Below are 27,239 nucleotides of genomic sequence, written 5' to 3'. Positions count from 1 at the left end.
TGGTTTTAAATTACATTCATGGGATGCAATTAATCACACATTGAATTATCACTACACCTTATAATATTTTAATAAAAAATAGCGACACGTTGGTGAAGTATATGTCCAAAAACCGTAATATAATTCATTTAAGTGTAGCAATACCGTCACAGTTCTACAATAGACAATAGTCTATGCGCCGCCATAATGTCGCTTTCTGTTTTGGTATCATCTCACAATAAAGGAAATCAATTTTCATAACTTATCGATGACTTTTGTGATAATTCTTAACGCAAAACAAACACCAAATTCCAGTGTAATTGATTGAAAGCTCGCAGGTAAATTATTATATCGTCCGTTATTGCATCACTGAACACTGCATTTTGCTTAACGACTATTTTGTCTATTTTGTATTATTTTATCACTTCGTAGATTATAATCATGAACTTGAACCATTAAAAAGCCTTGTGTCCGCTAAACAATTGTGCAATTATGTCATAACATGTTTACAACAAGCGTAATTAAAGGCCGCTTGATTTCGTTAGGTTCTATTAGGCAGAACAATTATTAATTGTTGTTATTTTTAGCAATTTGGTAATATAGCATACATTATTTCAATGATAATTCATTTGTGCTACTTGAAAATACAGTTTTTAATGTATATTCGTGATGGAACTATTACATGCACTAGATTCTCCAATATTTTGGCAGACTAAACTGCACCACAAATTACTGAATAGTTGTGTTATGACTCATTAATTTGCAACTACCAAAAATGATTCAGGTGCACACAAACTAATCTAAGGTCTGCTTAGGATAATACAAACACACCAATTTTTAACTAATAGTTATTACTTATTAAGTAATAGGTATAATTGATAGCTAGTTATATTTTGTGCTGTATTTTCATTGTTATATTAAATTTATTCCTGTATATTTTGTCTGAAGGCAAGAATTCCCTTAAAATATTCTTTAACTCCAGTTTAGTCCTCTTCTTCTTCCTTGTCATATCCTCATGGCTGAGGGACATGTCGAATGTGGACACTTTTCACCAGCACTCTCCAAGCCGCTCTGCCTTGGGCCCAGTGCATGCTAGCCTGCAATGTGGCGTTTAGTTCTAAGCATTCTAAACTTAATGAAACGCAAATTATTATTTTTTGATTTTAAAACAACATTGATCAAAGTATTCATTTAAAACCTTAATATATGTCAGATTGTATTTTTTTTTTATATTACAACCCTAAATGGGCATAAATATGCATAATCATAAATTGGCTTTACTAACAGTTAGTTCTCTGAACAAGTCATTTGCTAAATACATGCAATCCATTAAGAGCGCTATTACATTTCGGCGTTGAGCGAGTTTAGGTATTTTACGCGCTGCGGCAGGCCGTGCGAGCTCAGTATGCCGATCCCTTCTACCACACTCGCACTACAATGATGGATTAAACATTCTTGATCCTTCGCGAAGCATATTGAAATCAACCATAACAACACTAACTGTACTTAACTTTTAAAGTTCTAAAACTGTTATTTGGTAAGTACGAAAATACTAAATGCAGTGCAAATGTACATAGGGGCTGTTCATAAATTACGTCATCTATTTTTGACGATTTTTGACCTTCCCCACCCCTCAAATCATCCAAAAATCAAGCTTCGGATGAATCTGTTTCCTCCTACGTCATGTTACCATCATCCGATGTCCAGACCCCCCCCCACTCCTCCCATTTGAAACGACGTAATTTATGAATAGCCCCATACTCGTACTTATGAAGGTATATTACTCGAAAGAAATTATAGGTCTCGCTTATTTACATGTTTCGTCATTGCATTTGGTACCTATAGGTTGTAAAGTTTGTATCAACGAGGGTTTAAAAACGAACTAGTACTGAGGATCTGATGATGATTAAGGTGGTCACGGATACCAATCAACCATGTAGTAACATGATTAGGCTCGTTTGATTCGTCTCAACAAGATCTTTGACACTGAAGATACACAGGGTCTGATGATGGAGCTGGAAGGTGGCCACGGGTACCAGTCTATCATGTAATTAAACAACTTCGTGTTTGGGCTCGTTTGATTCGTCTCAACAAGATCTTTGACACTAGGTGATACTCAGAGTCTGATGATGGAGCTGGAAGGTGGTCACCGGTACCAATCAACCATGCAACTAAACCACTTCGTGTTTAGGCACGTTTTATTCATCTCAACAAGATCTTTGACACAAGGTAGTACTCAGGGTCTGATGATGGAGCGCGAAGGTGGCGACGGGTACCTGTCTATCATCATCAGCTCCATCATCAGACCCTGAGTAGTATCTTGTGTCAAACATCTTATTGCGACGAATCAAACGAGCCCAAACACGAAGTAGTTCAGTTACATGGAGACTGGTACCCGTGGCCACAGTCCAGCTCCATCATCAGACCCTGAGTACTAACTTGTGTCAAAGATCTTGTTGCGACGAATCGAACGAAGCCAAACACGAAGTGGTTTAGTTGCATGGTTGATTGGTACCGGTGACCACCTTCCGGATCCATCATCAGACCCTCAGTACTACCTTGTGTCAAACATCTTGTTGCGACAAATCAAACGAGCCCAAACACGAAGTGGTTCAGTTACATGGTAGACTGGTACCCGTGGCCACAGTCCAGCTCCATCATCAGACCCTGAGTACTAACTTGTGTCAAAGATCTTGTTGCGACGAATCGAACGAAGCCAAACACGAAGTGGTTTAGTTGCATTGTTGATTGGTACCGGTCACCACCTTCCGGATTCATCATCAGACCCTCAGTACTACCTTGTGTCAAAGATCTTGTTGCGACAAATCAAACGAGCCCAAACACGAAGTGGTTCAGTTACATGGTAGACTGGTACCCGTGGCCACCTTCCAGCTCCATCATCAGATCCTGAGTACTATCTTGTGTCCAAGGTCTTGTTGAGACGAATCAAACGAGCCTAAACACGAAATGGTTTAGTTGCATGGTTGATTGGTACCGGTGACCACCTTCCGGCTCCAACATCAGACCCTGAGTACTATCTTGTGTCAAAGATCTTATAGAAACGAATAAAACGAGCCTAAACACGAAGTGGTTTAGTGGCATGGTTGATTGGTACCGGTGACCACCTGCCGGCTCCATCATCAGACCCTGAGTACTATCTTGTGTCAAAGATCTTGTTGAGACGAATCAAACGAGCCTAAACACGAAGTGGTTTAGTTGCATGGTTGATTGGTACCGGTGACCACCTTCCGGCTCCATCATCAGACCCTGAGTACTATCTTGTGCCAAAGATCTTGTTGAGCCGAATCAAACGAGCCCAAACACGAAGTGGTTTAGTTGCATGGTTGATTGGTACCGGTGACCACCTTCCGGCTCCATCATCAGACCCTGAGTACTATCTTGTGTCAAAGATCTTGTTGAGATGAATAAAACGAGCCTAAACACGAAGTGGTTTAGTTGCATGGTTGATTGGTACCGGTGACCACCTTCCGGCTCCATCATCAGACCCTGAGTACTATCTTGAGTCAAATAAATACATATAGAATGTCAGGTCGTTTCAAATATTTTTAATCCTGTCCGGTAGTTTATTAAACTGTACCATTATAAATTATAATACTATAAAAACAGTGCTAGGATCAAAGTCTCTCGTTGCGGTTTACACGCACACAGTATAGCGTTTTACACGGCGCCCGCCGCACACAATGATAAAAAACCTCGTCGTCGCCGTTGAAAATGTGCGGAGCCGACCGACACACGTCCTACCTCTACAAGCTCTGCCGCGGCACTGAGCTGGCGCAGCGCGCGTCATCGGTAATATAGAGTAGTTTTCAAAAAATTGCCAAAAAATTATAGTAGAATTTCATAAACACTAATGTATACCAACAGTATAAGCAAACGTTGCAGATTGCTTGAGTATGAAAATGACTTCGATATTAAGTAGATTTTCGTAGGAATTGACACTTGTTTCGGAGAGAAAATCGAGTTCGTTTTACTTTGATTTTCTCTTTCTCAAAGGTATGTAGGAAAAATATAGTTTGATATGCCTAAAGTACAGGGTATTAGTAATACAAAATAGCCAGGTTTAGCAGAGTAAAATTCTCAACATTTCCAAATAAGAGCTCGCCATTCAGTGCTTCACGGGGTTTTTCGGAAACGACCATCAGAAAAAAAATCATTACTAATTTAATAAGTCCTTTTTCTAATATTTACAACGATATTTATAAAGATAAGAAGACGCTTTTACTGGAACAAGTACTCATTGTTTCTAATAATGAGCGCAAAGTCCTGAATTTCGTCGACTAGTATCATCAATTTTGCATTATTTCGACTTTTCTTGTAAGAGCGCTCTTAATTATTTGTTTAGTAATTATTTGTGTATATTTTGATTCAAGCTCTACCTAGATACACCACTGTTAAATAACTTTCCAGCCATGAACACCACAGCTCCCACATCGGCAGACGCCTGCCTGAGTATTGTGCACTCTCTCATGTGTCACCGGCAGGGCGGAGAGAGTGAGGGCTTCTCCAAACGTGCCATAGAATCTCTTGTCAAGAAGCTCAAAGAGAAACGGGATGAATTAGACTCGCTGATCACAGCCATCACCACAAATGGAGCTCACCCGAGCAAATGTGTTACAATACAGAGGACTTTAGATGGCAGATTACAGGTATGCCTGATACAAATAATTATTCCCTTCAATCAATTTTATTCTTACAGGAGTCTAGAATACTTTGAGGTGTGTTTGTTCTAAACGTTTTTTGAATATTTCAGGTTGCAGGCCGCAAAGGCTTCCCACACGTGATATACGCTCGCATATGGCGCTGGCCAGACCTGCATAAGAATGAGCTGAAGCACGTCAAGTTCTGCCAGTTCGCCTTCGACCTCAAGTGTGACTCGGTGTGCGTCAACCCTTACCACTACGAGCGGGTGGTATCACCAGGTATTGGTTAGTATTTGTTACACACAGTGTCTTAGCATGGAATCACTGTCATAGCTTAATGTTTCCATACAACACCTCTCTTTCTGCACGAGTATGAGTTCCATTGTAAGTTTTTAAGTCAACCCAGAAAGACAACCTTTCATCTTGGTCTTCTTATAATCAGAGCCAGTTTCATTATAACACTGAATGTGTATTAAATGATGCCAAGAGGAAATTGAAGAAAATTCCAACTTTCAGTCAGAATGAGAATTCGAATTGAATTAGGATTTTACCTTTTTGTCTGGCAATGGCAACATAGGCTATAGTAGACTTGAATAGAAGGAGCTAAATCCAGTAGGGAGACACTCCTGACATCGGACAAACTAGGCTCCTTTCGGCTCAGCATTGCTCCGAGCAATTATTAGGGTTGGCCACAAACCACAGATAAGATAATCACTTGAATTTTGACAACCCTAAATAGCCGAGAGGGATAGTGCCATACATTAGAAAGGGATTGTATTGTATTTGTAGGAAGTGTCCTTTCTGTACGGTAGTACTATTATTTATTCTGTGCTAAATCCAACATAATCATGTGCCAAGAAAAACCCTTAAACCCTTTGAACGCCACGACCATCGTGTGCGGTGCGTCATTATGGCCCTAGTCGGAATGCACGAGGGTTGATATTGGACTGTAGCCGCGCGCGTCTGTTGATGCCTTTGGTCAAGTCAAAGGGTTAATTTGTCCATGATGAGAAATGGGTCATAATTCTTTTCATTGTCTTATTTTTTTGTCCCGAAAAATGTGACTTGTGTAGCTTTTTGTATAAGATGTAATTTAGTTTTTAATTTATCTCATGTAAAATATAATCTACAGCTAGAATGACATGCGATAGCACTCAACTTTTTTTATTTATTTGATAGAGATGGAAAGCGCGACAGAGTAGTCAGAAACAAGATAATGAAAAGAATTTTGATCCACATAATAACATTAAATGACCTATGTAACAAATAATAATCTCCTTATAATTCCAGATCTCTCCGGGCTGACATTGACATCTGGCCCAAGCCGCCTAGTTAAGGACGAGTACACAGCTGGCTTGAGCGGGAATGGCATGGACATGGACACCGGCGAGTTGGTCACAATACAGGTAAATTTTATCAATTGATGCTACACACCATAATGACACAGGACGACACGATACACGACAGTATGCTGTGTGAAAAGGATTCAATTTGGAAATGGCGTAAGTTTTCTCGGTCGTTCCCACAACATGAATTTAAGAAATATATATATTTTGCCATAGGTTTGGACTATATGGTTTTATACATTATGCACTAGAGTCTGTGCGGAAAGAGAAGAGTCGTGACGTAAGGGAGCCCATCCATTCCACGATTCTTCTCTTTCCGCACAGACTAACTATTTTGTTAAGTATGTTTGACAATCCAGTAACCAAAAAACGCCGTACAAACTCCTTCAGCTATCAAATTTGCGGTTACAATATTTACACTATTTCCATATTCCCATTAAATCATATCCTTTAACTTTTTTTTCCAAATTGAAATGGACTTGCTCAAAATAACATCTGATTTAATCAATCGGTTTCTGATGAATAACTAACGTTGAATTATTCAGCACCACGCCGCCGCCAGCCCGCGCCACCATCACTCGCTGCCACACCACCACCAGCAGTTCCAGGGCACCAACATCATTATCAACCAAACGCAAGGTAACTGGGCGTTTACAAAAATTCTGTTGAATGGAGTTGAGTATGTTGATATTGTGAATGTGAAGTTAAAAGTTGTAGTTTGTAGTGTGGGGCAAGTGTATTCAAAAACTTTTTTGTGTAATACCTATTTTATTTGTAAATCCAGTGTTTGACAAGGTCCAATGTCGGCACCCACGAGACACATCCTGATTGTGAGCCATTTTCGTTGTGAGACCCAAATTGCCGTGTTTAACTTGTTTTTCCTTCCAGTCTTTTATTTCGTTCGATAGTTGGATACTTCTTTTTATGAGTTGAAGTGATTATTTTATTTGCGAATTTTATTTTGCATTATTTTCGTTTGCTTTATTTTAGCGCCAGAGGGCGTTCCGAACATGTTCTCCCCGACGCACGGGCCGCGGCCGCTCCGGCCGCCCGGGGCGCCGCAGATGGCGCAGCCGCCGCAGATGCCACACCTCTCCCCCGGGCCCCAAATGATCTCAAACCACGGACGGATGACGCCCGGCCCGCCTCAACTAGGCCCCGGAACACCTCAGATGGGACCGGGAACGCCTCAAATGGGGCCGGGAACGCCTCAAATGTGCCCAGGAACGCCTCAGATGGGTCCGAGCACGCCTCAAATGTGTCCGGGGACTCCTCAAATGTGCCCCGGGACTCCTCAGATGGGTCCGGGCACGCCGCAGATGGTGGCCAACACGCCGCAGATGCCGTCACCGCGCATGGCGCCCGCGCCCACGCAGATGTCTCCGGGGACTCCGCAAATGCCCAACATAAGCCAGGGGATGTCGATACCTAGTCCGCAACAGATGGCCATGAGCCAGCAGAGGACCATAGCGCCGAAGCTGGAACCCCCGGACACTATAGACGCGAGAGCGATGTGGTTACCGAAAAGAATGAACCATTGTAAGCTTTGTTTTATTTTGCACCTATTTTGCTTTTGTCACGCTTGTAAAACGTGCATTCTTCTGCTTGATTTTGAGCCTTATGTAACTGCGGATAAGGTGCATAATGGTTGTGGTTTGCAGCTGCCCTGCCGGTGAGTATGTCGCCCGGCGGTACGACGCCCCTCATTGACGGACAAAACACGACGTTCTTCACGGCCGAGCAGACGACTACTGAAACACAAATGACACAGACTATATCAGGTTAGATGCATATTTACTGAAAACACCTTGTATTTTGTTTCTATTCTGATTTCGAAGATTTTTATATTATTAGGGGTTTTATTATTTTTAAACAGAATTTACTCAAGTTAAAACTAGGGTTAAGTCTGAGTAGATTAATCGGTTCCTCGCCTGTTCTACGTATCGAATTATATTTTACAATTGTGTATGCTCTAACAGTGCTTTACGTGGATCCGCATAGTCACGTTAGTATGCGGGAAAGTGTGTTCGATATTTTTAAAAGAAATAATGTAGGGTGGTTTGAAAATGCTAACTTTCCACACTTATCACAAATACTAATTTCTATAATTTCATCTAGCAGGCCCTGTGTCAGTGTCATCAGGATCGGCCGAGAGTTCCCAACAGAACGGCTTCGCCTCAGCAGGCAGTCCCGCACCGCAACCTAGTCCACTGCCGCGCACGCAGCATCAACAAGGTAAAAACATGTTATACTCGAAAATGATCATCATCATATCAGCTGAAATACGTCCACTGCTAGACATAGGCTGCCCAAGGATCTCAACAACGACCGGTCATACCAGCTCTCTTCCATCAGTGATGAGGGCTGTTTCTGCTGCCTTCTTAGATTCGCGGTTGCCACTCAAAATTAAAACATTGGGTTTAAGTCAAAGAAAGAAGAAGGTATGCTACTGTTATCAACTCGTGTGTTGGTATAACGCGTTTGGCTAATTATCTATTTCAAGCAAGTCTACATAGTAGCTACTCTCTTGTCCGTCCACATTACCTGCGAACTTCACTTTTTCTAGACGCCGTATCTAAAATCGGACCTATCTGTTGAACCGTATAAAACAACTCGCGGTCATTACCTAAAAGATATGCCAGCCCATGTGCGGTGCCCCACAGTATTCGTGAACGCATTCAGACTTATCATGTCATTATCGTCATCGTCATATCTAACTCAACGTTTGGCTTAACCCCTCGGGTGGCAGGCGGCATTTAAGTCAATCAAATGAAACAAAATATTCAATCAGATTGACTCAAGATAAAGATAAAGAGATAAAGATAGTTTATTATTCAAGTAGGCATATTACAATGGGACATCTACTAAGCACGTTTGTAGAACATGGTACAGTAGCTCTTCTAAGAAACTATGCTACTATTGTCTCCTAGCTGATGGGACAGAATAATGACAAAAAATAGTTGATTGACCCGGGTAATTGTATAATTGTGCGTTGTTGTTGTAGGCACTTGGACGGGCAACAACACGCTGACGTACACGCAGAGCCTCGCGCCGCCCGCGCCAGCGCCGCTAGACGCGCCGCCACAACACCATCACTACTGTACGTCAACCGATAACAGACCTTATGCAGATGGCATAAGGCACACCCATTGCTTTGTTTATAGTCAGATATAGCCGTACCTGAAGGCCACGGAACTCGGAACGCACGCTCCTTTAGCTATATAATTTCTAACCCCCTCGAAAACGGAGGAGTGTTATGAGTTTTATGTGTTCATCTGTATGTTTTTCCCGTCGTAGCTCGTAAGGAACCGATTTCGATTTAGTTTTTTTTGTAAAAGCGTGTGTTTTAGGAAAAAATGCGCTGTGGGGATTTTAAAACTTCGAAAACCTGGTTCTCACTGATCTGTACATTTTCAGAGTTTATCCCACTCCAAATATTTTGTATTTTCGATCCCATAAAAATAAAATGTCCCAGCTTTGTCCATTTTATTACGTCACGTTTTAGTGTGTCTTTTTTTAACGTGCGAGTATTTATTTTAGTATGCTACCAAAAACTCAAGGCCTGAGAGAGACACGACGCGATTCGGGAAATGAATTAGACATTTACTAGTCGCATAGTGCCGCAATAATATTGGAGCGGCGTTAATAATAGCGTACGTGCCAACCGCCATGTGGTACCTTTACCCGCGGGACGTCACATATCTTTACTATTTCATATCTAGTGAATGTCTAATTCATTTCCCGAATCGCGCCGACAGGCTTGTAAGTATTTTTATACCTTTTTGTTGCGTAGTTTACAGCTTATCTTTGAATACAGATAACGGCAACCCGGGCGGGCAGCCGTTGCTGTCTCAGCTGCCTGCTCCTGAGTACTGGTGCTCGGTGGCGTACTTCGAGCTAGACACGCAGGTCGGAGAGACGTTCAAAGTGCCGTCGAGCAGGCCCAACGTCACGGTGAGTTCTTTTTTAGGGTTCCGTACCCAAAGGGTAAAAACGGGACCCTATTACTAAGACTCCACTGTCCGGCTGTCTGTCACCAGGCTGTATCTCATGAACCGTGATAGCTAGACAGTTGAAATTTTCACAGATGATGTATTGCTGTTGCCGCTATAACAACAAATACTAAAAAGTACGGAACCCTCGGAGGGCGAGTCCGACTCGCACTTGTCCGGTTTCTTACATTACTAATGAGAACTTGCGGTTCGCCAAAAACTCTATAGAGTATATTCATAGATATCTATTTGACTTTCGACTGCGCTGCTATAATTTTTAATAGATAGTTTTCAAGTTTAAAATGTTATGTTTTTTTTAAGACTCAAATGTAAACAAGCGTAAAAACCGTAACTTAAAACTTAAATTGCTACGACGGATATTCCTGGCCTATATATATATGTCTCTCTCTTCCAAATTAGGGCGTCCGCTAGCTGGCGCGGGTGCACGCACGCGGGTGCCATTAAATAAATAAATAAATAAAATAAATATTATAGGACATTTTTACACAAATTGACTAAGTCCCACGGACCACGGTACACACACACATTGTACGTAAAGTCCGTCTCATGCGTTCGAGCGTTGATCATACTTATTCGGTATTTGTTTCAGGTTGACGGTTACGTAGACCCTTCAGGAGGCAACAGATTTTGCCTCGGCGCTTTGAGCAACGTTCACAGAACAGAGCAGAGCGAACGCGCAAGGTAAGCATTCATTTCAAGAGATAAACAATATGTTATGCAATTTAGTCTAGGTTAGACCAGTAAACTTTTCTAGCTACTAAGTTTGCAAGCTGTAACTATATTGCATTTGTTGTCGGGCCTGCCGTTATTTTTAATGCAACTTTATATCTGTTGTTGATCGTCTGTAGGTTGTAACGCTGATACTGCGGTAGCTCTAGCTAGTTTCTAACCCCCTTACTCATATTACGCGCTACAAACCTCAATTAGCTAATAATCTGTCATTTTGACTTATGTACTTGTAAAAAAAGGATAAAAAATAATTTAACTAAATCAGGCCCGTAACGTTTTATGAATAAGGGGGTAAGTTTGTAGAGGGGTTGTAGATTCGCATTATCATAACATGATCTGCGCGCTGTCGGTGCAACGAGTAGAGCATTCACCATACTTAATTGCATACTTCTGTCTCTGCAGACTGCACATCGGCAAAGGCGTGCAGCTCGACTTGCGCGGCGAGGGCGACGTGTGGCTGCGCTGCCTGTCCGAGCACTCCGTGTTCGTGCAGTCCTACTACCTGGACCGCGAGGCGGGCCGGGCCCCGGGTGACGCGGTGCACAAGATATACCCCTCCGCCTGCATCAAGGTACTTACTCTCGCTGTCCGAGCACTCCGTGCTCGTGCAGTCCTACTACCTGGACCGCGAGGCGGGCCGGGCCCCGGGTGACGCGGTGCACAAGATATACCCCTCCGCCTGCATCAAGGTACTTACTCTCGCTGTCCGAGCACTCCGTGCTCGTGCAGTCCTACTACCTGGACCGCGAGGCGGGCCGGGCCCCGGGCGACGCGGTGCACAAGATATACCCCTCCGCCTGCATCAAGGTACTTACTCTCGCTGTCCGAGCACTCCGTGCTCGTGCAGTCCTACTACCTGGACCGCGAGGCGGGCCGGGCCCCGGGTGACGCGGTGCACAAGATATACCCCTCCGCCTGCATCAAGGTACTTACTCTCGCTGTCCGAGCACTCCGTGCTCGTGCAGTCCTACTACCTGGACCGCGAGGCGGGCCGGGCCCCGGGCGACGCGGTGCACAAGATATACCCCTCCGCCTGCATCAAGGTACTTACTCTCGCTGTCCGAGCACTCCGTGCTCGTGCAGTCCTACTACCTGGACCGCGAGGCGGGCCAGGCCCCGGGTGACGCGGTGCACAAGATATACCCCTCCGCCTGCATCAAGGTACTTACTCTCGCTGTCCGAGCACTCCGTGCTCGTGCAGTCCTACTACCTGGACCGCGAGGCGGGCCGGGCCCCGGGCGACGCGGTGCACAAGATATACCCCTCCACCTGCATCAAGGTACTTACTCTCGCTGTCCGAGCACTCCGTGCTCGTGCAGTCCTACTACCTGGACCGCGAGGCGGGCCGGGCCCCGGGTGACGCGGTGCACAAGATATACCCCTCCGCCTGCATCAAGGTACTTACTCTCGCTGTCCGAGCACTCCGTGCTCGTGCAGTCCTACTACCTGGACCGCGAGGCGGGCCGGGCCCCGGGCGACGCGGTGCACAAGATATAACCCTCCGCCTGCATCAAGGTACTTACTCTCGCTGTCCGAGCACTCCGTGCTCGTGCAGTCCTACTACCTGGACCGCGAGGCGGGCCGGGCCCCGGGCGACGCGGTGCACAAGATATACCCCTCCGCCTGCATCAAGGTACTTACTCTCGCTGTCCGAGCACTCCGTGCTCGTGCAGTCCTACTACCTGGACCGCGAGGCGGGCCGGGCCCCGGGCGACGCGGTGCACAAGATATACCCCTCCGCCTGCATCAAGGTACTTACTCTCGCTGTCCGAGCACTCCGTGCTCGTGCAGTCCTACTACCTGGACCGCGAGGCGGGCCGGGCCCCGGGTGACGCGGTGCACAAGATATACTCCTCCGCCTGCATCAAGGTACTTACTCTCGCTGTCCGAGCACTCCGTGCTCATGCAGTCCTACTACCTGGACCGCGAGGCGGGCCGGGCCCCGGGCGACGCGGTGCACAAGATATACCCCTCCGCCTGCATCAAGGTACTTACTCTCGCTGTCCGAGCACTCCGTGCTCGTGCAGTGCTACTACCTGGACCGCGAGGCGGGCCGGGCCCCGGGTGACGCGGTGCACAAGATATACCCCTCCGCCTGCATCAAGGTACTTACTCTCGCTGTCCGAGCACTCCGTGCTCGTGCAGTCCTACTACCTGGACCGCGAGGCGGGCCGGGCCCCGGGTGACGCGGTGCACAAGATATACCCCTCCGCCTGCATCAAGGTACTTACTCTCGCTGTCCGAGCACTCCGTGCTCGTGCAGTGCTACTACCTGGACCGCGAGGCGGGCCGGGCCCCGGGTGACGCGGTGCACAAGATATACCCCTCCGCCTGCATCAAGGTACTTACTCTCGCTGTCCGAGCACTCCGTGCTCGTGCAGTCCTACTACCTGGACCGCGGGCGGGCCGGGCCCCGGGTGACGCGGTGCACAAGATATACCCCTCCGCCTGCATCAAGGTACTTACTCTCGCTGTCCGAGCACTCCGTGCTCGTGCAGTCCTACTACCTGGACCGCGAGGCGGGCCGGGCCCCGGGCGACGCGGTGCACAAGATATACCCCTCCGCCTGCATCAAGGTACTTACTCTCGCTGTCCGAGCACTCCGTGCTCGTGCAGTCCTACTACCTGGACCGCGAGGCGGGCCGGGCCCCGGGTGACGCGGTGCACAAGGTATACCCCTCCGCCTGCATCAAGGTACTTACTCTCGCTGTCCGAGCACTCCGTGCTCGTGCAGTCCTACTACCTGGACCGCGAGGCGGGCCGGGCCCCGGGCGACGCGGTGCACAAGATATACCCCTCCGCCTGCATCAAGGTACTTACTCTCGCTGTCCGAGCACTTCGTGCTCGTGCAGTCCTACTACCTGGACCGCGAGGCGGGCCGGGCCCCGGGTGACGCGGTGCACAAGATATACCTCTCCGCCTGCATCAAGGTACATACTCTCGCTGTCCGAGCACTCCGTGCTCGTGCAGTCCTACTACCTGGACCGCGAGGCGGGCCGGGCCCCGGGCGACGCGGTGCACAAGATATACCCCTCCGCCTGCATCAAGGTACTTACTCTCGCTGTCCGAGCACTCCGTGCTCGTGCAGTCCTACTACCTGGACCGCGAGGCGGGCCGGGCCCCGGGTGACGCGGTGCACAAGATATACCCCTCCGCCTGCATCAAGGTACTTACTCTCGCTGTCCGAGCACTCCGTGCTCGTGCAGTCCTACTACCTGGACCGCGAGGCGGGCCGGGCCCCGGGTGACGCGGTGCACAAGATATACCCCTCCGCCTGCATCAAGGTACTTACTCTCGCTGTCCGAGCACTCCGTGCTCGTGCAGTCCTACTACCTGGACCGCGAGGCGGGCCGGGCCCCGGGTGACGCGGTGCACAAGATATACCCCTCCGCCTGCATCAAGGTACTTACTCTCGCTGTCCGAGCACTCCGTGCTCGTGCAGTCCTACTACCTGGACCGCGAGGCGGGCCGGGCCCCGGGTGACGCGGTGCACAAGATATACCCCTCCGCCTGCATCAAGGTACTTACTCTCGCTGTCTGAGCACTCCGTGCTCGTGCAGTCCTACTACCTGGACCGCGAGGCGGGCCGGGCCCCGGGTGACGCGGTGCACAAGATATACCCCTCCGCATGCATCAAGGTACTTACTCTCGCTGTCCGAGCACTCCGTGCTCGTGCAGTCCTACTACCTGGACCGCGAGGCGGGCCGGGCCCCGGGTGACGCGGTGCACAAGATATACCCCTCCGCCTGCATCAAGGTACTTACTCTCGCTGTCCGAGCACTCCGTGCTCGTGCACTCCTACTACCTGGACCGCGAGGCGGGCCGGGCCCCGGGTGACGCGGTGCACAAGATATACCTCTCCGCCTGCATCAAGGTACATACTCTCGCTGTCCGAGCACTCCGTGCTCGTGCAGTCCTACTACCTGGACCGCGAGGCGGGCCGGGCCCCGGGCGACGCGGTGCACAAGATATACCCCTCCGCCTGCATCAAGGTACTTACTCTCGCTGTCCGAGCACTCCGTGCTCGTGCAGTCCTACTACCTGGACCGCGAGGCGGGCCGGGCCCCGGGTGACGCGGTGCACAAGATATACCCCTCCGCCTGCATCAAGGTACTTACTCTCGCTGTCCGAGCACTCCGTGCTCGTGCAGTCCTACTACCTGGACCGCGAGGCGGGCCGGGCCCCGGGTGACGCGGTGCACAAGATATACCCCTCCGCCTGCATCAAGGTACTTACTCTCGCTGTCCGAGCACTCCGTGCTCGTGCAGTCCTACTACCTGGACCGCGAGGCGGGCCGGGCCCCGGGTGACGCGGTGCACAAGATATACCCCTCCGCCTGCATCAAGGTACTTACTCTCGCTGTCCGAGCACTCCGTGCTCGTGCAGTCCTACTACCTGGACCGCGAGGCGGGCCGGGCCCCGGGTGACGCGGTGCACAAGATATACCCCTCCGCCTGCATCAAGGTACTTACTCTCGCTGTCTGAGCACTCCGTGCTCGTGCAGTCCTTCTACCTGGACCGCGAGGCGGGCCGGGCCCCGGGTGACGCGGTGCACAAGATATACCCCTCCGCCTGCATCAAGGTACTTACTCTCGCTGTCCGAGCACTCCGTGCTCGTGCAGTCCTACTACCTGGACCGCGAGGCGGGCCGGGCCCCGGGTGACGCGGTGCACAAGATATACCCCTCCGCCTGCATCAAGGTACTTACTCTCGCTGTCCGAGCACTCCGTGCTCGTGCAGTCCTACTACCTGGACCGCGAGGCGGGCCGGGCCCCGGGCGACGCGGTGCACAAGATATACCCCTCCGCCTGCATCAAGGTACTTACTCTCGCTGTCCGAGCACTCCGTGTTCGTGCAGTCCTACTACCTGGACTGCGAGGCGGGCCGGGCCCCGGGCGACGCGGTGCACAAGATATACCCCTCCGCCTGCATCAAGGTACTTACTCTCGCTGTCCGAGCACTCCGTGTTCGTGCAGTCCTACTACCTGGACCGCGAGGCGGACCGGGCCCCGGGCGACGCGGTGCACAAGATATACCTCTCCGCCTGCATCAAGGTACGGTATAGTGGCGGAGCGTCCATAGAACTCGATTCCCATCGGCTTGTCTTATATTCAGGCTCTTGGGCCATTCTCTTTAAACTTATGAAGAAAAGGAAGGGCAACTTAGCTACGGCTTGCCTACGAACAATCTAGACGCGCCGGCAAAGTGTATACTGAAAATATTGTAAGAATAACTCACTGGTACAGCTCAATTTCCAATTTTCAGAGTCCGAAACGGCATTACGATTTTCCGTTATGCGAATCTCACATTTCAGTCTAGGGTGGTATTCCACCTGTCCAAGTTCATTGCGTCTCACTCTCTCATTAAGCAAAATGTGATACGCAATACACATTGGACAAAGAAGTTAGATAGGTGGAATACCATCCTTAACATGAAAATTTATTCTGTCACACTCGCTATTTGCTAGGACTTTGTAGCGAAGCAATTGAGAGACCAGCCTGCCGCGACACTGCAACTTAATCACTATGCTTTGTTTATAAAAGCAGCGTCGGATTTCTACGCTTATGTAGCGAACCCTGACTTAAATAGGTACTATTTTAGTTGAAAACGTAATAAAACTGATATTTATTCTCGTAATTTTTACAGGTGTTTGACCTACGGCAGTGCCACCGGCAGATGCAGTCTCAGGCCGCGACAGCGCAGGCCGCGGCCGCCGCGCAGGCCGCCGCCGTCGCCGGACACATCCAGCCCGCGCACCCAGGCATGAACAAGTGTTAGTACTGTAGCCTTGTGTGCGAGTTCTGGTGGCGTCGGTAGATAAAAGTAGTTCCAGCATTTAGGGTCAGTTGCACCAACCACACTTGACGGAGAAAACTGAAAGTTTCCATGCAATTAAATTTAGCGAGTTTTATAGGTCACAAACGGTTTGTTGGTGCAACCGACCCTTACATTAGTATAAGAATAGGGTATTTGACTGTATTTCAAATAAATCATTTAACACCATGCATGAAATAAAGCACCAGTAGATTAATAGAAAAACGTGGACAGCAGTTATTTTTAGACACAATTTCTATTTTTAAACCCATATAAAACTATAAAGAGTAGGTAATTTGATTGTGACGTCACATGCTAGTGTTTCATATAAATTCCATAGTAGCAAAATCGTTTTGACTATTCGAAAAAAGAAACTGATTTGACTAGTAGTCAATTACCCTATTCCGAGAAATGGTACCCCTACTTGCTCCTACACCGCACGGCGCATCCCTCTAGTTCCTTACCTCAAAATTGCACGGAATTCTTCCTCGAACTGTACTGTAGTTGTCTTTGATCAAACTATTCGTATTAGTCATTCGTGCTTTTGATATTTCCTAGGTAACAACAAAGATACATTGACTCAGTAAGATGCGTAAAAAATCTAAGATAATTTCGTGCTTCGAATTTGTTGGCGCTGTACAGCTCTATACAATCCGATTGTCAAAAGTTGACGTATGACATTCAGTGACCGGAAAACATATTATGGCGCCGCAGTACAGTGTCATGCTAAGGATGTCAAACTAAAGGGCACATTTTTTTCTTAGACTTCTCTCTCTATTACAATCAATTCTAAAGATAATGTTGAGTATGTTGGTTCAATCAATCGATCAATCAATGGTAACAAATATGGAACCTAAAAGATTGCAGCGCCATCCGCGTTGAGCTCATTAGTTTAAAAATGTGTTAAATATGATTCGAAACAAGTATGTACTGATATGTCTTAAATAATGTCAGATCTAGATAGGTATTGTAAGTTGGTGTAATGTTGCAGGTCTAACAGCAGCGGCGGGCATCGGCGTGGACGACCTGCGGCGGCTGTGCATCGTGCGCCTGTCCTTCGTCAAGGGCTGGGGGCCCGACTACCCGCGCACCTCCATCAAGGAGACCCCCTGCTGGGTCGAGGTCCATCTCCACAGGTACTCTTCTGGCGACGATCTAAGGCTTTACACACTGCGACTCGTAACTATACAATCGCGATACAGTCTCGATGCAGCCAGGCTAGCACATGATTGGCGCGACAGTATCTCGCCCGCGAGATAGACTACCCGTCCCCGTTTAATTAATACATTTAGAAAAAGACGGGTAGTCTATCTCGCGGGCGAGATACTGTCGCGCCCCTCCTGTGCTAGGCCTACTGTATACTAGGGCGGATCATTTTTCTTAACTTAAGAAATTCTTTAACGATGGGTGTGGATTTGGTGCTCTATAGGGTGCAAATGACTTAAAAAATAATAAAAAAAATATCAAATAATGGGAAGTGCCTCCACAACGCTATCGAAAAATAAAAAAACGAACAATTTTCGTACCTGAAGCTATGATTTAAAAAATGAAAATTAAACGCTCAAAATAACAGTTTAATTTTTTTATATTTTAGAATAAGATTTAATGTTCAAATATAGCACATAATAACTCAGAAAACTTTTATATTCGTTTTGGAAAAAAAAGTAAAATATTGCGAAAAATTACTAAAATTATAACAATTTAAAGTCTTTTTTGCTCTCGAACAGAGGCATAATTTTTCGACTTTTCAAGCGATTTCTTATATACCCGTCTCTTCTTAATGGACTACATACTGAGGCCGACGCTTCGGTTACAATTTTCACGCATCTTTCGACGGCTTGAGTGTGGCATGGGACTTTATTTATCTTGGATATCACAACCTCTTCTACCATCTCTGGATTATTTATTAACGTGTTTATTTCATTCTCATCAAGAAATTTTAGCATCGGCGGGGTTGATATATCTTGAATTGGAACCATATCAATATAAACTTGGTCTGAAAAATTAAATTGGGGCAATTTAAATGTTCTTACTGCAGCAGATGGCTGTGACAGTGCCTTTAATAGGTTTCTAAGAGCCAATATTTTAACATGTTGGCGATCATCAGCCAGTATGGCTAAAATAATATTTTCGGGATGGCCAAAAAATCCATTTCTCTGGATTACAGGATCAATAATGGATTTAAGAGGATCTGGTAAGTAGCGTGAGATCAGGATGGTCTTGAATAAATGGTTGGCACCGTAGATACAAGATGGTTTAGTTTTTATGGTAAACCACATGGGAGCATACACTATTAAAATAAACTTCACCAATGTTTGTAAATTTTCAGACGAATTTTCAGTTGCAACATACAATCTCAGTATACGATTGGCCGTAGTAAGCCATCTTGAGTGAACAATTTTGCCCGGATTTTTCTTTGATAATTTTTCATCGCAGGACCCCCTATCGATCGCTTGACATATATTATACAGATATTGTTGGTCTGTACTGAGATCGTTTGCATTGGAAATAACAGGTAAATTACATTTCATCGATGGGAAACGGACAATGGGAAGTGTCTCACAATTATGTAAAGCTTTCCCAATCAAACCTGTAAAACTTCTAGGCCCTGTTGTTTTCCCATCCAAATGTTCGATCAAATGACGAAGTAAGAGTTCATTACCATGCAATTGGCAAACTAGCCACTGAACTGGACGACTTAAGGTAAGTTCCAACCGGTGAATTATACCGCCTTTCCATCCAGTATTTACGGCAGTCCCGTCGCAACCAATCGCTACTAGCTTTTCGATGGGAATTCGTTCTTGTTTTAAGAAAGTCGGAATGGTCTCTGCAACGGTCTTTGCGTTACCAGTAGTCGGTGTAATATGTCCTATATATTGACATCCAGGCTCTTTTATCAAACTTACATGTTCCTCAGACTTTACCTTTTGTCTGTTGTCTGAAAATGTCAACGTTTTATCTTTGCGACCATCGAAGAACAAACCGAATATATCAGACTGATTACCGACGAACTCAGATGACTTCGACCTTTCTTTATCTTGAAGTCGGCGAATCTTATTCCTGTCTATGATTTTGGATTGGTCTGTTTTCGTTATTATACCCACGGCTTCTAGAGTAGCAGACACAACGGCAGCCCCAGCCCGATCGGATACTCCATATCTATCTAACGTCAGTGCTATATTTGCAAAAGTACTGTTCTCCGGTTCATTTTCAGTTTGCGTTTCTGAATTCCGTTTTGAAAAAGTTTTAGTATCAGTAGATGTGGATGGTTGAGGGTTTTCGTCGTCAAACTTAGGTGGTTTGGTTTTAAAGGTATGACTTTGGTGTAGTTTCCTTTCAATCGGCATTTCATATCTGCGTGTGGCCTTTTGATCCACACTACCAAATATCATTTTACGTTCATTACGTTGATCAAGTAAAAAGTCTCGTTCTTGTGGCGGTATTTTCCGACTTCTAACACAGGAACAGTTTTCTAAAATAGCACATTTACACGTTGCGATGTCAAATAAACGTTCACTGTTTCTTACAAATATACGATTTTTTTCTTGATAGGTAGGTGTATTTTTCCGTTGTTTATAAGGTTTTAGAAGATTCTTGTACTTATCGTGGTAGCTCCTGATTTAGGGTTGCCAGATCGAAAGGCGCTATTATCGGGAAAAAATATCAATTTTTCGGGATTTTGGGACTTAAGTCGGGAAAAAAAAACATTCAAATTATAGTAATGTATTAAAAACAACGATACCTATTTTATATTATTAGCCCTACGTCAGCTGCTCTGCCCATAGACGTTTTTATATAATAAGTTTTTGCCAAAAATTTCATTTTTGGTACAAGCTTTTATCGCTGACTCTACTTTTTTTTCCACAGGGAACTAATGCTCATCGAGACAATTCTAAAAACCCCAAACACAATTAGGTTTCGTTGTTTTATCACATAGTTCCTATGGCCACCTCCGGTCTCCATCATTAGATCAGCTCGATGACACCATAATATTGCATTGTCACCCGACATAGGTATGTATGCAAAATTTCAGCTCAATTGGAAACCGGGAAGTGGATCAAAGGATCATGTCGGATTTGGCCTACGATTCGATAAGGATGCTATATATACGATAAATTTAATCATATTTCTTACAATCTCATACATATATGATATTCCAACGGACACTTCTTAGTAACGAAAATAAGTTAAAGAGTAATTAAACCAAATCAACACATCCCGCGCCATTACATAGAATCAATGACATTTTATAAATGGACGTCTAGAGCCAAAGAAAAAAGTATGGCAGTAAAATACTTTTCTATGATGTTCCTGTTGATGCTAATAACGCTCATTTCAAAGAAAAACATTCATACCACTAACGACTTACTGTTTTAAGCACTAAGTATCAAAATTGCAATAAGAACTGCGATACAGTTAAAACTTTTTATTCCAATGACTTTAATTGTAACATACCCAATGACTTACGTCAAAAGTGAAATAGCGAACGAATATGGAACGAATAGAGTCGCTATGGATTGTGTTTTCATATTAATTATTAACATATTTATTAGATGGTATTGCATGAAATCTAGAAGAGCACCAATTTACAATTAGCTTTCACCGGCTTTCCCCACTGAAGTCGTTTTTTTCTTGTTTAAAATTGATTAACTTTTTTAATAAAACCTTATTTGATATCGGTTTGAATAACACGAAAATAGGTTTTAAAGTAACTAAACTAAACACAAATATTTAAACTATGTAGACTTAAAAATACATTAAAATTAAATATAAACTAAATCTTAAGTCACTTTTTTTTTATAAATTACCTATATGATAAACCTACAATACAACTTAGAAATCCTAACTTCTTTGAAATAAATTAAGTTAATTATTTGAAGTTTATTATTAACTGCCTTTGTCGGGAATCAGGAACACATGCTAAAAATCGGGAAAATCCCGCCAAATCCCGACCATCTGGCAACCCTATCCCGATTCGTGACATAACATTACAGTGTTGCACTATTGGTATATCCGTTTTTTTTCACTGTTCTTCCACTCTAGCCGCTACAAGTTGACATGATTTAGAGTAGGATTGACCATTACTCTGCAGCCACAACAAATGTAATATCACATCCTTATAAGTAGGCAAAACATTATGTGGTAGCTCACGCGAGCTTCCTAGTATTGGACAAGCTGTTGAGCTCCTTCGTATTGACATTATGTTATATACAACACACGCGAATTGCAGAATATACTTTATTTACGAAAAAAAGTCGTAATAACAAACGTATCCCGCAATGATAACAACGCGTATAATAGATAGTTTCACCAGAGTTGAAGTCATGCACAGTCGCACATAACATTGCATTGGTGCATTGTTTTTGCTATGTACCCTCATCGATATTTATAATGACTCTACAGGTATTATGAATGAAAATAGGTCTAATTTTATGAAAAACTAGTAAAAAGTAATTAATAACAATATACAATAATATACATGACCAATTTAGTACTAAATAGTTAGGTTCCAAAACACCTTTTTTAAATGTATTTTTCATTACTTTCAATCGCTTTGTGGAGGCACTTACCAATACTTGATATTTTTTTCATTATTTTTCCTAGTATGGCCTCCACAAGAGGCATCAAAATCGCACCCATTGTTTTCGAAAACCGTGAAAAAAATTTTTTTCATACATTGAGCGATCCGCCCTACTGTATACAGTCATTTTATTACTACCGGTGTCGCGATGCGGGCATTTGTATCGCTGCAAAAAGGCTCATTTTATAATCTATCATATACAGGGTGGAAAGGCACGACGATCCTTTCCGGAAATGGGAGATAGTTTAACCTAAGCTCTATATTTTCTCCATAGAAACTATGTTAATATGGGCAACCGTTTCTAAATTATGACCTTTTAAACATCCACGCAAAAAACTACTTTGTTCTAACCCTAACAGGTGACAGGGTCAATGAACTTACTTGTAAACAATCAGTATTCGACAGGAAATTATGCTAATTTGTTGCCATCTAACCATTTTTAGGTCTGCTTACAGCACGGTAAGAATCATTGCAGGATTTTCGCTTTCTTAGTGGTTCCACTTGTTCAATACTTGAATGAAATAGTTATGTTATTCCTTAATATTAATAATACTAACCACAACATTGTTTACAACGACAGTTCAAATGGTGACATTGACAACCACTCAAAAGTACGCAATCGTCTTATAAATATCTCTGGTTTCCTTGACTGATAAAAAGGTTTTAGTTTCTTAACACGTTTCACAAAATTATTTTCGAATAATTGGAAACTATCTAAAATAATTAAAAATAACAAGTAGGTTGTGTTAGTTGCATCAAATGAACTTGCAAAAATTAAATACTAAGAATAAATCAAGAATAAATACTTCTTCAATACCAAACTAACAAACCTTCTTGCGTGGTAGGAAATAGACAAGACGTCTGATGTTTGAAATTAAATTTTCATTGAACTATACTTATTGAATGTCATATTCTTCAAATAAAAATGTTAGATGCTCGTGGCTATTTAAATTTGTGGGGCTGTGTAAAAGATATGGTGTACCAAACCAAACGGAATGTGAAACTGCGGACGAAATGAGACAAAGGCTAATTGGTGCTTTCTGCGGAGGATAAATGACCGCATGTGCATCGACATACTCGGGTACGGGCTGCGGCGGCGTTGTAATACACGGAGGTACATTTGTACACCGTATGTGAAAAGAAGATAGTATTAAATATTGGAAAAAAGTAATTATCTAAGAAAGTAATAAAATTGTTTGTAATATTTTTGCATGCATTTGATTTATTTGACATTTATGCGTCATTCATACATCATTGCGATACTGTCAACGATCGGAAAAAAGTGTAAAGTCCCGAGCTTTCCCGACGGAGATCCTTAATCTAGCCGTCATGTGCACATGCTATAGGGTTATCACCACAGTTAAAAAGTAGTATTTTTGCAATTTTTATTTTTTACTCAATTAACGATTCTTACCATTACCAATAGTCTCTGTATCACTTAAACGACCTTATACTTCCGGGAAGGATCGTCGTGCCTTTCCACCCTGTATATAAAATTGAAAAACCAGAACGGGATAAAAAACGAGGGATGAAGCGAGATGGCGCCTTACAAATTTCTAAAAAAGTTTTTGACGTTTCTCGAATACGACGCACGTATGATAAGAAAAAACTGTTCTAATCTATTATCTAAGTATGAGAATATAACTAGAGCATAAAAACTATCGCTTTCGATGCGTATTTAATTTACAATAAGCAAAAGAAATTTTCATAACATTCTTCATTTTACGACTATCGGCTATTTTCGGAAACTCTCGGTTGGTTTCGTTTCGAACTTCAAATAACCAAAATTATGTTTGTTATGTTGGTATGCAGTGATTTCGGCCTTTTTTACTCGAAGTAAAATAAAAAGTGCTGTCAACCTCAACCTTTTACCTTAGTTTATGCCCATACGAGTGACATGCCATATAATGACTGATAATGACTTATCAATATCAATAGTAATTTGTATTTTGTTGTTTTAAATTTCTTTTTGAGTTATGTTATTCAGATTTACTTTCACAGCTTCGGCAAACAAATTCGTCCGGGGACCGGGCTGCCGAGATGGGCCAAAAATACAATTAAAGTTGATAGCAAGTTATAATGTAGGTAGATAAAATTTAAGTGCATGTTCAGATATTTTTGAGCGAAACGACCTGGTGAAAATAAGCAAACGTACAGTCAGCAGTCGGCCAAATATCGTAATATAACTCTGTTTCCATAGAAATAAGGATGTGTTCCGATATACTGGCGGAATACTGAGAGACAAAAGTGGCTAAGCTTACATTGGCTCGGACATTTAGAGAGAATGGGAGAGGATCGTGCCGTGACGAGAGCGTACTTGGGACAACGAAATGGGAGACGCCCAATTGGACGTCATAGGTACCTACCGCTCGAACGACGTAGTTGCTCGAGATCTGCTTATCCTCGGCCATGGGGACTGGCGAGAGCTATCGCAAGACCGAGAAACATGGTGTGTTTTGTTTTGTCTTTTCTCGGAGGCCAGGATTCACATAACCGTAGTAAGTAATGTTAGTATTCAGAAAGGGAAATGGGGAGTATGTACGTTTGTACCAAAAGGCGATTTATGGGCGGTGGTCGGCCATATTCGTCTTAAGGCGGAAATTAATCTAATGAACGTTTTTGCAATTAGGCTTATAAAAATAAATAATATTTTTATGTTGAAACGAGTTTTAAATAAATAACTACGTAGATGAAAAAGTATAATTTTGCCTTTTATCAAATCACATAATTTTTTTCAGATATTTTGCGTATTAAGTTATCCAAATAACGGGTACAAATAAGAAATCCCTATCACCGTTATGAACCCTGGCAGGGTTGACACACTCTTTATTTCATTTACGCGAGCGGAGCTGCGGGCCCGTCTAGTTTTTTATAAGTTTCTAACGTGCTAGATATATTTACATATTTTCACACTAGATGGCAGTAGTGGTATGCGCATTAACAGATAAATAAATAGCTTTTCGCTTGTTCTTTCCTATCGTCAGGTGTTAAGTACTACAATACCATAAAAAAGATTTAATATTTACCTAAACTTTTAAGAATGTTGCTGTACATGGCTTTTCTCAAGATATTCCACAATACCTTATCCTGCGCTGCTCTAATCAAACGGCTCCCTACGATATTGGCCATCTGGCCTCTGGATCATGATCTCATCAGTCCACCTTGCTAGGGGGTAGCCTGACTACGTCCGAACCGAACTACTGAAGTGCCGTCGGAATGTTTCCAAAATTTCCACTTGGGGCAATATTCAGAAACTTCTAGTTTTGTATTAAGCATCGAAATATTCCATTTCCAAAATTAAAGTTTCCTTTGTTCCCTATGAAATTTCCGAGAATTTTTCCAATTTTTTGGAACCTTTCCCCAACTTCATGCACTTCTGTAATTCGAAATTTCCTGACCCAGCGATCATCGTCCATCCATACATACATACATCACTGGCTCAGTGACCCAAAGAGGATCTTGGCCTCTGACACAAGAGAGCGCCATCCTGCCCTATTCTGCGCCACTTCACGCCAGTTGGGTATTCCGAGGGCGGACATGTCTTTTTGGGCTTCGTCACTCCAGCGGTACTGAATTTAAACCTTAACCTTGTGTTCCAGGGCCCTGCAGCTCCTCGACGAGGTGCTCCACACGATGCCGATCGACGGGCCGCGGAACAACATCGAGTAGGAGTTGATCGGCTTCTTTTGAGGCCTTCACGACACCACACATGTGCAAGTTTGTTTCACGCGCGCGCCGGCGTATCGCGCACGCGCTTTTATCGCTTATCGCTGTCGATAACATATTCGTCAAGTGACAAAGATTGCTCAGAAGGTACTGAAGGAGGGAATTCAGTGAATATCGTAATTCGAAATAATATTTCGCGTCTCAAGCGAAAAGTGAATGAGGGTGGTATTCTACCTATCCAATTTCTTTGTCCAATGCATGAATCTAGTTTTAAACTGGATTGGGCATGAGTGGTAGGGGTAACTGACAGAACGGGATAGTCTTATGTATCTTTCAGTAGGAGTAGCAGCAAAAGCGCTATTATTGTTTGTCCTTGTCACAGTCTCACATATTTTTTGTTCCCCACCGTTTTTTTAGTATGGATTATGGTGGGCAACAAATAAATTCGACCAATCATAGTGTCGCATTGCGTATGTTTTGTCCCTCACGGTGGCACGCGTATACCACTTCTATAGGATCCTACCTTCTATGGTCCAATGTGCAATGTGAGCCGCAATGATATTGGACAAAGAAATTGGACAGGTGGAATACCACCCTGAGCGATAGAAATAGAGATGACGAGTAATGTTTGCGATAGCTTCCAAAGTCCGGTAGCAAAATGGATAACGTCATTATCACTATTTTTAAATGTCAGGATTCGATGGACAATAACAACCGCTGTATTATTGGGCCCTCTAAAACGAGGGCGAAAAAGACGAAGTCTTTTATTTGACGTTTTCGGGTGCAAAGGTAGAACAGCGGTTAAGATAACCTGTTAAACGGGACTTCTTTTAGGACATCCCTCCGTGGTGACCTAACCCTTTGAACGCCACGCCTGTCGTGCGCGTTGCGTCATGCACGACCCCCGATGCTCCCGATGCTGTGCCCCTTTAGCGGTCAAAGAGTTAATCCCAACGTCTGAACGTAACAGTGAATGTGTTAACAGTGGAACTGAATAAGCGATCAAAGTGCGGCCGTTATATCCGCGATGGACGCTCTCCGAGTGATGTGAACCGTGACGGTGCAGCTTTAAACCTTATGCCATATAGCATTTAAGTTCACTTTCCTACAAAACAAATCTTTAGGACCCCTGTCTTCCAAAATTTTATTTTATATCTAATCTAATAAATCTATGCGAAACAAACATTGCACATTTAAGAGAATGTGCAGCGCTCGTGTCTAAAGAAAGGTGAACTAATCAGTTATGTCTTGTATTTATTTACGTATAGGATAAACGCTAACATAGGTTTTACGTTTACAGTATTGAGACGGAACATACTAAAGAACACTAAGCGATCTCAGTATAATATTTTTTCACAAATCCTATATGAGGTAGATATTAGCAGAGACGTGTAGATAATAATGACTCGTCAAGTTTTCGTATAAGGTTTCACTAGATGGCGTTGTTAAT

At 44.2% G+C, this 27,239-nt stretch overlaps 1 protein-coding gene across 1 annotated transcript; it reads left to right on the top strand.

Moving 5' to 3' along the window:
• The first annotated feature begins 137 nt into the window (after positions 1 to 137).
• LOC134789736 (mothers against decapentaplegic homolog 4) lies at positions 138 to 27,239 on the top strand. The gene is made up of 15 exons (XM_063760372.1): positions 138 to 317; positions 4,408 to 4,646; positions 4,751 to 4,925; positions 5,931 to 6,046; positions 6,532 to 6,625; positions 6,977 to 7,525; positions 7,648 to 7,767; positions 8,105 to 8,221; positions 8,991 to 9,086; positions 9,804 to 9,940; positions 10,589 to 10,680; positions 11,131 to 11,299; positions 16,375 to 16,501; positions 17,534 to 17,678; positions 25,723 to 27,239. The coding sequence occupies exons 2-15, from the start codon at positions 4,410 to 4,412 to the stop codon at positions 25,790 to 25,792; spliced, it is 2,244 nt and encodes a 747-aa protein (XP_063616442.1). The 5' UTR covers positions 138 to 317; positions 4,408 to 4,409; the 3' UTR covers positions 25,793 to 27,239.

Source organism: Cydia splendana, chromosome 1 (genome assembly GCF_910591565.1).
Source record: "Cydia splendana chromosome 1, ilCydSple1.2, whole genome shotgun sequence".
Lineage (NCBI taxonomy): Eukaryota > Metazoa > Arthropoda > Insecta > Lepidoptera > Tortricidae > Cydia > Cydia splendana.
The sequence above is the reverse complement of the archived record's forward strand: the minus strand, read 5'-3'. Positions and strand labels throughout refer to the sequence as shown.